The sequence below is a fragment of the Pithys albifrons genome, chromosome 4 (genome assembly GCF_047495875.1).
Source record: "Pithys albifrons albifrons isolate INPA30051 chromosome 4, PitAlb_v1, whole genome shotgun sequence".
NCBI classification, from domain to species: Eukaryota; Metazoa; Chordata; class Aves; order Passeriformes; family Thamnophilidae; genus Pithys; species Pithys albifrons.
In genome coordinates this window covers 86,885,834-86,899,501 of record NC_092461.1, presented here as the reverse complement: position 1 = coordinate 86,899,501, position 13,668 = coordinate 86,885,834, and the positions used below count along the sequence as shown (strand labels likewise).

Genomic DNA, 13,668 nt, shown 5'->3' with positions numbered 1-13,668 from the left:
AGAGTTGTATTGCAGGCCTGCAGCATTAAAGTATCCTTTGATTCATAAGCAGAATTAGAGATTATTTTTACTTCTGCAACTGAAACATTTTTACCCAGTAGGTGAACTCTTAAGTATCAATTTTATAACATCTCTGATGTGCAGAGTGGAGCAGCATATGTATACATAAAGTTAATTTGGTCTGAGAAATCTATGTGTATGAGAAGCTTATGTGACAGGGTGTGAAGGAAAATGTGCTCGATGTCTGTGTTCATGATTTTTGCATCTTGAATTGAGATCTCTGTAGGATAATAAATACCCATGATTTTCCACACAGGAAGTGTTATTTTGCTGCTGGGCAAAAAGTACTATTCAGCTGACAAAAGCAAATATATCAGGGCTCCTTGAACCTAGATTTAAAAGTATGCACAGAAGCTTGGTATCTGACAGCTGTGTGGTTTTACAAACTTCTTGCCACTCACCACAGTTATTTCAGTGTTTTCTATTTGGGGATGGAATAGAAGTGTAGTCTCTTCTCCCTTCACTCAATCTTTCCCGCACCTCTCCCCTCCATGCCCAGAAGAAAACAAAACATGAAGACTCTGTCACTGTCAGGTTACATTTAATAATTTATTATAAGGTTTAGTTGCGCAAAAAATAAATGAGAACATGGAAGGTATATGAATAAACGATGCAAAGCACAAAAAAGCATGACTGAGAACATTTACAAAACAATACACATACATATGTAGCTGTATGTGTGCATATGTATATATTCTGCTGAAACCTACAGAATAAATCACATAGAAATTGAACAAACAGACAAAAAAATTAATCCTTAAAGAAACAGAACCAGAAGGCAGACCTGAGAATTAAGATCTACACATCTTTTGGCGTTTTACAAATCTGCTGAATTACTGAGGACAGGATGCCAGTAAACAAAGGTGTTACCGTGATGGCTGATAATCATATATGCCTGCATACTACAAACTGTGTGCCTCGCCCACCTATGCTTGATTTCCCTTTTCTCTTGAACTGTACGTAAAAATGTTGCTGGATATCGTGGTTGTTTTGAAAGGGGCTAGTGGTGGAGGCATCATAAGTCTGCCTACAGATCAGGTACCAGTTCTACTCGGCTGTCTAGGAAGGAAGCTGACAGTGAAAAGCACATTTTGCATAGCCTTCTTCAAGAGAAAGCTTTCTTCACGTGCACAGTAAAATAGAAGTCTAAGTTCTTCTGATCATAACATGGACACAAGGCTTCTCTTCACTATTTGAGCAATAACAGCGTAATGTCATTATTTTACATTTCAGCCAAAAATCTAAAATCCTAAACTAAAGTGTCCTTCAACTCATTGCTGAAGACTTGATTACAGTTTCATATACCATTAAAAACCATCTTATTTTGGTTTTGTGTACTCCTGAACAAGGACACATTGCAAGGGATGTTCTTTTTTGATTTCACTTACTGAAGGTTTTCAGATATATAAATGCTTGCATGTGAAGTTGATGAAGATACACAGAATTGTACTACTAATAAGTTGGTTTATTTCCTGAGTTATCAAATGTCATAGCAGATAATTCTAAATTGTGCACAGCATTACGAATAAAATCTTGTAGCATTGGGCCATTCCTTATGATCCCATGGATATTAAAATGCCGAAATGATATGTAATGGATTTGATTACACAGAAGTTCTCAGTTGGAATCCTGATACAGAAATACCCATAAGCTGAGAAGATGGTAGTTTCCCTGGTTATAGAGACAGTCAAAATACATCCCTACTTTATGGAGGGTAAAAAAAGGGGCAGACATTGAGGTTAAGTACCTGAAATACCAGATTGTTTTGATTATTTCTGGTAATGCCCTTATTTCTTTTCTCTCGGTACTTTCGGCTTGTCTTTTCAAAACAATTGCTTATTTTTGCGATTTAAGGAAAAAACAAAATCTGTAGTGCACATCTTTGCAGGTATTTAATCTGTTTTAATTCAGATTCCAGTAACAAATAACTTCTACCAGGATAATCCACAGGGAAAATCACATCACACATAGCATAATAAGAATAATATGTTATTTTTTTCAAAAAAACAGACCCAAAACAACAGCTTTGTTTTTTTACCATAGTAATATCAGTGAACAGCAGCTGAACAAGAGACAGATACACATTAAAACTAGAACAACCCCAAATTTATCAATATTTGTTTTAAAAATAGTAAGCTACACACAAGAGCAACTTCCGAAAGTTCAATTTCAAATGCATTGTTAAAACTCTTTAAATGTGTTATGAGTCTGTCAGAATGGAACAGCAAGAGTTTGTTTGATCTTTGGATTATGCAAATAGAATTTCCCGTGTAAAATACTACAAACTATTGTTTATTGCTGTTTAGTTTCAATTTTTATCACAGATTTGTCCCTTTCTTTTGGAATTTTTTTCATTTCTTTTGAATAAACTTCATCAACTGTAATTTGGAAATTCTATTTTGAACAGTTACTGTACTATTTCATGCTGTACCACTTGGTCAAAGGTGATGAAGGAAAAAAGATTAAGATGAAGGAAAAAAATCAAGGAAGCAAAATGACACAGCTGTGGATAGCAACCAGCTCAACATACTATCTAAGCTATAAAACAACTCTGTGGTTGTTTTAAGGTCTTAGAAACTTTGCTAAAAGAAAATAGATATAATAAAACACTGTCATTAGGAAACTGAGTCTTGAATACCTTCTGTGTGACTGGAAAATTAATATCTGAGATTAAAGAAAAGTAAAACCTTTTTCATAATAATAAAATTAATGTTTTATGCTAGGTCAAAAGGGTAAATGTTTAAGTTCAATGTTCAAAGTAATTCAGTGATTAGCAGTACAACTACATCTTTAAAGGGAGTAAACTCACATCTCTTTGAAAAAGACTTCTGAACGCAGGAAAGACAATTACCAGTTTGGATGAACAGGATGACTAAGAAACAGTCTATGAAACAAGGTGAAAGTTAGAACCTGGTATTTTCTTTATTTATTTCAGATATGTCCCTTTATCTGAAAGACTGTCTCTGACACTAATATGTTCATGATACTGCTCCTTCTGCTTACCTTTTGCTCTCCTTTGTCTGTGCATCTTTGGGTGAAGCAGTATTTCTATGAGGAAACAGATTGCTTTAAGGGCTGGATCCACCAAGGAACACAAGAAGTTGAACTCCTCCAAACTCCCACATTTGACAGGGTAGTAGCCCTCTTTCTGACCCGTACCTGCCCTAAATTCCCAGCCACCTTTTCTGTTAGTCCCCTAAATTTTTTCAACAACACTCAGAAATAGCTTGTTCTAACTATGCTCTGTAACTAAACCACCTGCCCCCTCTCCAGGTCTTATGCCAGAACAAGGGGACAGCAGCAGAGGACCAAGGCAACAAAGCAGGCAGAACAGTTAAAGTGCTATCAGCATCTGTTAGTTTACTCCTGAGAGATCCAAATAAGAAAACTTACATCAGAAAAAGATTTCAGGTTCAGAGGATTCTTCAAATGATTGATTTCACTATCTAATTAATTTCTAGGGGTTTTTTTTGTGTGTGTGTGTTTTGGTTTGGGTTGTTTTTTTTTTGGAGGGGGGCAGTTTTTGAAGGGGTGATGAGGATTTCTTTTGTAGCCACAAAGATGCCAGAGCACCAGGACTGATTTTATGCTTTATTTTTAAATCTTATGTGCATCATGCTGCTTTAAATCTACTCTCTTACTGAGCTCTGTGAAAGTTCAAATTAATGGTATTTATTTACAGTAGTTGAAAGTCTGCCTCAGTGAGTACTCCCTAGTGCAAATGAAAAACTTACTTCCTTTAACGCTGAGATGACAAATAGAGGTTAGCCCCCTAAACAGGTTTATAAGTCTGACACTAAGGACTATTTCCAGAAACAGCCCTATCTGTCTACAAGATAGGTGCTAAAATGCTCTTTTAGGTTGTGGACCTCAGGAGTAGAAGCTATATGCCAAGTTCTCAGACTGTATTATTTAAGGTGTAAATAAGGCAGCTTAAAAGACATTTCCAGCACTCACACATACCTGGGGAACAGTTTTTTGCTAGAGCACAAGACCTGCCTCGCTGGGGTGCGGTGTCAGGGTTTCTGTGGGCTCAGGGTGGCCACAGACCTTTTGATATCCAATGCAAAAAGTACCACCCCGAGGCCAGAGACCCACAGTAGTCTCCAAAACACTAAACTGGACCTGGCTTTTGATAGTCACATGAAATGTTTGTTCATCCAGCATCTTACCTGCAACATCAGTCAGGAAATGGGAGACCCTGGCCAAGTTCTGCCTCAGGCTGCATCAAGAATAATTAGATAAAATAACTAATTTGAATTAGCAAGGGTTGACATATTTCTTCTAACCTTATGCTTGCTGAAAAAGAGAATTTTGTAGTTTCAGAAAAAAAACCCTCAGTGGTTCTAAAGGATACTTAACACTTCTCTTCAAAGTTTATTCAATTAGATCATTACATTAAATAATTCATTTTAATATTATCTAGTAAGTTTTATAAAATGATTTAAGTGATCAATAGCTTATCATTCTAAGCTATAGCCAAACAAATACACAGTATCTTTCTTCTTACCTTTTTCCCTCCCCCAATACCTTTCTCTATTTGCGCTGATGTTTGTATGCGTATTTGAAGAGAGGAATGTATGTTAGAAATATTGACATGTACTGAAAGTAACCCCTTTTTTTCCTTTGAAGTAAAACTTTCTGAAGCAACATTTATTATTTTCTTTTAAATTTTTATAATTTACCCAGAAATGGTAGAATGGGAGGAACTTTCCCACACAACTCTGTCAGATCATTTTGTAATTAGACAAATGAAAGTTGAGTACCTATGTACATATTTCTCTGCATCATAAATGCAAATATTGCTTTTATCACCCAGAATTTGATCAGCTGTGGAATATTCTAAATCATATTTGTAACAATATCTGGCTGCAGTAAGTTCCACAAAGCTGTGTGATAACAATGGTGGCTCACTGTGCAAAATACAACTTTTTCAAGCATCTATATTGCATTATGCATGTTAGGCAGTCTGGTACTGGGTTCTTCCAGCCAGGTGAATCGAAATGAGCCCAGCACTCCTGGGTCCACTGTTATACAGTAACTTAGTGCTGTGAGTTAGACTGAACACAAAACATTGTTTCCAGATCCTGATAAAGTCAGAGAAGTTGAGTGGTCCAACATAGTTTCCAATAGGATGGAATGGTCCAAATAGTTTCCAATAGGAAACTATTTTGCACTCAACAAGGCCCATTGCGTGTGCTTAAATGTCTGCTAATTTATCCTAACCTTTTTAAAGATTACAGAATCTGTTTTTATTTTTGTTGATTTCTTACCCTATTTTTAATTTCATTTCAAAAAAAATCCCAACTGATCTACCTTTCTATAATGATGCTCTTCAAAGATGTAAGAAGAAATAAAAGCTGAGCCTGTGTCATTCTTTGGTAGGAAGTCATAAGACTTTTTTTTCTGTACTCTCTGTTTTTCCTTGTAACCATCTTAAATCAGAACAATTTACAAAGAGCAGTTCTGGATATCTCCTGTAACAGCCTATCATTTATGGAAACTCAGTAAATGCAACAAATAACAACAAAAGGATAATTGTATTTTACATAATTTATTCTGTTGTAACTAAAGGAGCAGTGATGAGAATAGATGTTTAACTGAAATCTTTTTTTTTTGTTACTGCTATGGAATTGACAAAACAGCATTAATTTTCTGCTATTTTCTATGCCCAACGCTGTCTTGCTATCACACAATTTTTAAAAAAAGCCTGAAAACAATGTGTAGCATATTTAAAAATTACCTTCATTCATGTCAAATATTCTCAAAGGAAAAAAAAATCTACTGTAAAATGTACTAATACACTTGACAACCCCAGCATTGTAAGAGAACATAGTAAATCTATTTAACCTCATGAGGATTTCCGTAACAAAGCAACAAAAAGCCCTAGTGAAATTAATTCTTTGGGACTAGAAGTATGACATTTGAAAAGATTAACTTCTTCATATTAGAAAGCGTATTACTTTTTGAGCTTGCATTTAGTTTAAAAGGAAATATTGTCTCCATTACAGCTTGCAATATTCAGAAAAATATGGACATTTAAAAATGCTTTAATTGTATTTAATCATACTTAAACCTCAGTTACTTTCATATCTGTTTTAATTGTATCTGTAAAAACCTGTCGAGCTGCATATGCATGTAAAGATGTGAAAAGCATCTCTGCAAAGTGAAACTTAAATTTTCTTCAATAGCACCAGTTCACCTGCAGATTCTAATATTTAGGTTTCTAAGCAAGCCATTTAAATAATTGCTGAATACACAGCACCTTCATCTATCACCTTTTACTCTCTTATAAGGACCTGGACAGAGAAACAAACTTCTTGTTACAAGTCATGAATCAATATTCTTTGACATTTCTTTCATTCTACCATATGCCTATACTTGTTTCCAGTATACAGCACCTTTTTATCTAAAACAAAAAGTGAAGAGTATTTATAGTATCAAGAACAAACATGGCACCCTTCATGGAGTGGGAGACTTTGTAACTGCAGAATTCATAAGTCCAATCTTATATCCAACCATGGATTTTAAAGTTACTCCATTACAATGGTGCTGCACAGTCATTACCTTCTACTTAAAAAACACAAACAGACACATTTCATGTGGTGAAAAATTTATAATTCTAATATATCATGTTGTTGAATAAGTGTGTTTGGAAAGAATCACATGTATTTGGACAATGTATGAAAAAAAGAAACTTTCCAGTGCTGTTGGATCTGTTCCTGTAATCAAAGGGCAGCCTTTTACACTTATTTTACCGTCTACTTACTCCTTTGCAGTAGGTATAAAAAGGAGCCAAAATACTCTGATCAGAAACACTAATGCAGAGGTTAATGGTAACTCATTACTCCTTCCTATTTAGGAAGAAACAGTTGTAAATAATTTTCTATTTCAAGCTGAAAAGCACAGTCATTCAAGACGCTTATATATTCTCACCTTGCAGTTTCTAGGTTACCAGATGAAAACTAGTACACATGGCTGGTGAGCTAAATCTGAGTAGAGGTTTATATGCTACAGCCTGATGGTCTTTTTTGGTTCCTAGAGATCAAGTATCTCAAAAACCCAGTATTCCTTATAGTGTTGCCTATTAGACTGGAGAGCCGAACAAGCATGAAGTTAATTCCTTTTCTGATAAATGCAATACAGAGATATGATTAATGATCCGTCTTTTTTTCTCTTTGCCATAAGCAGGAAAGGCTCTTCACAGACTGCCTTCTAAATAAATGGGTGCCTGAAGGCTGTATTTTGTACTTAAATTATTGCTATAGAAAACACTTTAAAACACTTTTGTCCTCAGATAGTCTATTTTAATCCCTCCTCTAGCAAAGTCCTATTAGCTTACAACAAAACTTGTTTAGAGTTTTCTGCTTGGCAACAGTATTTCTATACATGTGTTGTGAAATGAAGTATTTTCCCAAAATGTCATGGTAGACTTTTGTTAAAACACAAGAGAACAGCTATTGCCAATGTCTAACAAACTTCTTTGGCTTGTCAGTACATTTTCAAGATTTACCTGGAGCTTTTGTGGAAAAAAAAAAAGGAAGAAAACAAACACAGCAAAACCCCCCAAGAACAAAACTTTGAATGGACCTGATACATGTGAGGAGCTGGAATCACAGCCTGCCGCAGAAAGTAAAACCTAAATATTTACTCAGTAAAACAGCAAACTCCATGCTACAAGAGATTCTCCTTTCCATTCCCTCTACATAAAACCATTTCAAATGAGTGTAGCCACAGATGATTTAAACTACCAATAATAACATGTAGTTGTTTAAAAAAATGGGACTATTCAAGTTCCTTAGCACCATTTAATGATTTATTACCAGTCTCTTTCAATTTCAGCTTTTCTGCACCAAGTGACCTCAAAATCAAAAGTACCAGCATGCATCAATCCATAATATTCACAGTTAAGATATATTAGTAACTATATTTAGTAATGCAGTGTGCTATTTGTTCATAGGGGTGAATATATTGTTACCAAGGGTGATTTTTAAAAAATGTAAATCATGGTTACAGTTATATATTTGTAACACATCCTCAGAATCAAAATGAAAGTGAGAGCCTTATTTTATTTCTTCTATTTTATTATGTACTAATGCCAAGTTCCATTTGTACCAGCTGCACCTGGTTACCACTGAAGACATTTTGTTGCCCTCCATCTCTTCACAGCTCATTAGGTGAAAACAGAGAGCAACTCCTGGGTCAGGAGCAGATGTATTATCTGTTTGCCTTGCACATGAAGAAAGCCGAGACTGGAACAGGGTCCCATGGGGTCCCTGGGTCTTTTTAAAGACCACTGTAGTCTCTAGGCAGGCAGCTCTACCATGTGTTCCAAAAGACAGTTTTCCTTCTGGTGGAAACACTAGGAGCTGTACAAAGTAGTCTCAGTGGGGCATCACTTAGATTATCAACAGGCATATGCCAGGAATTACACCAATTCCATGAAAACAGAATTTTCTGGCAAGCCATTGGCGCAGTGTCTACCTGGTTCTCATGGAGCTTTTCTGAGGAACATTTGTGGAAACTATGTGAGTACACCAGTGTTTCAACGGTATCATCTGCTCTTCTGGAACAGCACTAATGGCAGCATCCAATGGCTGCTGAACACCTTTGTGCTTCAGGTGCCCAGTTTTCTTAGGCTGCATTACAAGACACTGTGAAGTTGCATTCTTATTTTTTATTTCCAGTGTGCTTGTGTTTAGTCTCTGCAAGAATGGTTCTCGACAGATTAGATTTGCTTTTGATTGGTTGTGTTCTCTAGCTTTGTCCTGGAGTTCAATCTTCTGTGTATTGCCTTAAAATGAGATCTCACAGGTATTTTATAAATGTGTGAGTTGAGAGGATGGTTGCATTACGCAATGAAAGCAAAATATTTAGTAAAGCTGCTGTACACGGCCAATCTCCTCTCTCTCTTTTTGCGTGCTTTCTTTACCTTTCATTAACTAGACAATATTCATGTACTGCATAGGAAGACAAAGCCACAGACAGGAAATAGAAAGAGCACATTATACAGATCTTAGGCTTTTTATCTAAACACAGTTAAAATACTAGGTTTATGATTTAGATAGGTTCCTAAAGTTCATGGACACTGGAACTATAAAGTAGATCTGATAGTCTCCTGTCTTGCCTTTTCCCCACTTTTGGACTATGTAGAATATGTAATTATTAAATATCTAGTACTCATGTCACAGAGGAAAATAATTACATAGACACAGCACTGAAATCTGTAGAACATATTGAAAACCTAATATAAGGAGTTTTAAGGAAAATATATATAATAATAGGGCAAGTGAAAGAATCCCAGTTGCAAAAGAACAAAAATAACTGACCACTTCCCCAAAAGGCATATGTCTGGCAAAGCTGCATGGAGTAACAGAATTACACCAGCAGAGTATCTATACTTTTACATCACATTTCGCATTTAACATTTGCAAACTGGAAATTTTCCCTAAGCAAAATGTCAACCAATTTTTTTCTTAAATAAAAGTGTGAATGAAGCTTCCTTGATGGGTGCAGCTCAGAGAGCACCATAGGTACAGCTCCCTGACAGTGTGGGAGAGCAGTTTTTCATTTTAGCTCATCAAAATACTCTCTGTTGGGAGCTGTTCTATTCCTGAGTATGGCAGCACTATGAGAAGGAAAAGAAGTAGTGAACAAGACAAGGAAAAAGGGGAAAAATAAATAAAGGTGATTGTTGTGGGGTAGAAGTGTTTCATTCAAGCAGATTACAAAGCTTTTTTATTCAGCAGCTGTTCACTGAGGTCTAGAAAGCCGTAAGTCTGCAAGGTCTCTTAGCCTGGAAAACGGTTTGAGAAAAGGTGAGCATACTGTATCAGTAAATGTTTAATCAAAAGCAGAAGTTTCTTCCATACCTCTTAATACATATATATGTGTGCATATACAAAAAACCCAACAGCACTTTTTCAGTTAAATTATGGTACATAAACCCGATTGTTTAATTGGAAAAGAGTCTATATGTCACCTCCTTGATACGCTTCCTCAACCTGTCCTGAGAAACAACCAATGAGACGAATCCCTCTGGCAACAATGGCAATTGTTTCACACTGGGAACAGAACACAAGGCTGCTCAGATCATACAAGAGGGTAGATTTTCTCCTCTCAATTTCAAACATTTCAGGGCATCATGAGGAATCCATAAATATTTGATAACACTTGCAAAAATCTAAATGTTCAGGATAGAAAAAACTCATTCCCCACCTACAGGTATGCCTTCCAACTTATTCCCTCATTACCAATTACAAACACACAGACTACAGTTCTTTTTTTAAAGATGTCTTCCAAAGACAGAAAATTTCCATTGAGAGGTACTCATCCTCTTATTGAAAGCAAACAGATGCTTGACACATAATCATACAAGATACAATGTGAATCTAAAACGGAAATTTGAGAAGGAAATGGAGAAAATCAAAGTAATTCTGACCAGAAAGACAAGACCAGAGCTCAGCTCTACCATGTCTGGCCCAGCCATGGCACGGGTGGTCACCAGCTGGGGATGCGGCCCGCTTTTAATTGTCTGAAGAATGTTTTTTTTGTTTTTTAAAGTCAGGCTTGCAGGCACGGTTACCTAAATAATTTGCAAATAAGAAGACATTGCAGCAGTTTTGAGAACAAGACTGTGCTGCTGATATGGATTTTCACAGCTCTCAGGGGCATCATGAGAATTGTGCATGTATTAGTAAGGGATGAATTTCTGCTCCGGGAATTTAAAATTAGAGCCGGACCAGGCAATAACCTTACCTTAACACATCAAACTCTATTCCCAACAAAACACATTAGCCTGCTGTTCCAGTATATGTTGGTGTTTGGCTCAAAAAACACCCAACCACCCTCTAGGGCAGTGAGTGAACTTGCTTGGATCTGAAGGTGACCCTGCAACGCTGGCGCTGCATCTTGAGTTGGCGACATGTCAGCGACTCCAGCGGGCATCAGTAGGCTCCAGCAAGGACTTAGGTTACGGGTGAAGACAGGCCAGCCTGCTGGTGGAGGCGGGAAGGAAGGCCCCAGTGTCAATGCGCCATCGCGATGGAGCCCCAGAAGGAACTTTCTCCAGTCATGCAGAAACCTTCACATCAACCAACACAGTTTCATTTGTTTCCACCACTTTCTCACAAGACGAACATGTCCCCTTTCCTCCCTCCCCCAACCCCCCAGCCCCCTTCTTTCTGAACATATTGACAAAAGGAACAGCAAAATAAATAAATAAAGACTTAGCCTCTGCTTCGGGGAAGCCGCCTCTCCAAGTTTCTGCATTGGCGGTGGCCTGGCTGGAGCTGGTGGGCATCAGTTTCCACGGCAAGTCGTGTGTGTGGAGGGGGCCAGTGGCTCCCCGGCCCTGGTGGCAGCCTCCAGGCTCGACAGTCTGTCTCGGCCAGCTGCCCCCGGCTGTCATTGCACCAGCCCCGAGCCGTAGCTGAAGGTGTAGCTGCTGCCCAGCGACAGGGACTGCTGGTGCTCCTCGTCCTGCTCCGATGGGTAGCTGGGAAATGTCTGAGCCCGGGACACCTTCGCTGAGCTGAGGCTGTGACCTGGAGGCAGGGAAATGTAAACATGCAAGATGTAACTGGGCTTTGAAGCCTTTCACTATGGACTTAGACTCTGATGGACTGAGTTCATACTGCCCCATGGTGCCAGGGCCCGGAGGGCAGTCCTGCTACACTGGCCACCTCTGGGGCTGCAGGACAGGGCAGTTCCTGTGGCTGAGCAATCAAGCAGGTGACAGATTCCCAGCAAAGGCAGAAGGTCCCCGAACCAACTCAGGGATAATTTAGGGTCAGAATTCTTTTAAAAATTTCAGGGTGTAATAGACTACATTTTTTACTCTATAAGTCCCAGCCATGTTAGAGCTGACAAAAAACTAATGCACCTGTTTTTTATCTGAAGCACTGCTCAAGTAGTGGAAGTAATGCCAGGGGTTTTAAAGAGATTAGTTCCACAAATGTTGCTTCATGTACTTACTGTCCTTTGAACAGGATGCCAGTGTGTCAGGTAAACATAGCATCATCATAATTTCAAAATGCACTGGAGGAATAAGGTGCACATGGCAGAATACTGGTTGAGAAGAGGATATGCAAGATATTTTTCATATGGGCCTGTGAATCTCATGTAAGGCAAGATGGGAAACCATGAGTGACAAAACAGTGACAAAACTCAGATGACTTATGACCCAATTCTGTAACTTGACAGTTTTCCTATCTCAGAATTCCCTTTTGAAATTGAGATTTAATTTAGTAACAAAAAGTAAACTTCCGAAGTGTGTATCGTCAAACACCAGTGGCGTTCCCCAGGGGTCTGTATTGGGTCCAGTCCTGTTTAACATCTTTATTGATGATTTAGATGAGGGGATTGAGTCCATCATCAGCAAATTTGCTGATGACACCAAGTTGGGAGGGAGTGTCGACCTGCTGGAAGGCAGGAGGGCTCTGCAGAGGGATCTGGATAGACTTGAGAGATGGGCTGATTCCAATGGCATGAAGTTCAACAAGGCCAAGTGCCGGGTCCTGCAGTTTGGCCACAACAACCCCCTGCAGCACTACAGGCTGGGCACAGAGTGACTGGAGAGCAGCCAGGCAGAAATGGACCTTGGAGTACTAATTGACAGGAAGCTCAACATGAGTCAACAGTGTGCCCAGGTGGCCAAGAAGGCCAATGGGATCCTGGCCTGTATCAAAAATAGCGTGGCCAGCAGGACCAGGGCAGTGATCCTTCCCCTGTACTCTGCGTTGGTGAGGCCACACCTTGAGTACTGTGTTCAGTTCTGGGCCCCTCAGTTCAGAAAGGATATTGAGGTGCTGGAGCGGGTCTAGAGAAGAGCAACAAGGTTGGTGAAGGGACTGGAGCACAAGCCCTTTGGGGAGAGGCTGAGGGAGCTGGGGTTGTTTAGCCTGGAGAAGAGGAGGCTTAGACGTGACCTCATCACTGTCTATAACTACCTGAAGGGAAGTTATAGCCAGGTGGGGACTGGTCTCTTCTCCCAGGCACTCAGCAATAGAACAAGGGGGCACAGGCTTAAGCTCTGCCAGGGGAAATTTAAGTTGGATATCAGAAAAAAATTTTTTACAGAGAGAGTAATCAGGCATTGGAATGGGCTGCCCGGAGAGGTGGTGGATTCACCATCCCTAGAGATTTTTAAACACAGATTGGACGCGGCGCTGGGTGCCATGATCTAGTAAATGAACAAGGGTTGGACTCAATGATCTTGGAGGTCTTTTCCAACCCAATCGATTCTATGATTCTATGATTCTATATTCTCTTTTGTTTTTGGAAATTTGTATTGAAGCCTGGATTTAAAACGGTTTTGTGTAATGCTTTTAAAAATGTCTTTAACACAAGTATTATCTGTAGGAATGCAAAATCATATTTTTACTTCAACCACAGAGTTATTAAAGAATAGCTGCAATGGTATAGACACAAACACTAAAGAACTTAGCTCAAACCGAAATGTTTTAAAACAATGTTCACTGGATTTGGGGAAACTTTGTCCTACCTTGCATTGGAAAAGTTGAATTATAACATGCTACTGACTTTCTCATGAGAAAAAAAAATCATGATTCCCCCTGAACATGAGTCTCTAGGAGCATGAGAGAAAAA

At 38.6% G+C, this 13,668-nt stretch overlaps 1 protein-coding gene across 1 annotated transcript in view; it reads right to left on the bottom strand.

The window, feature by feature from the left end:
• Positions 1 to 11,251: 11,251 nt before the first annotated feature.
• The window catches only part of DOK6 (docking protein 6), a 244,065-nt gene continuing 241,648 nt past the window's right edge, over positions 11,252 to 13,668 (bottom strand). The window contains exon 8 of the mRNA XM_071553138.1: positions 11,252 to 11,606. Within this exon, the coding sequence (XP_071409239.1) occupies positions 11,467 to 11,606 (140 nt within the window). The 3' untranslated portion in view covers positions 11,252 to 11,466. The remainder of the gene's footprint in view (positions 11,607 to 13,668) is intronic.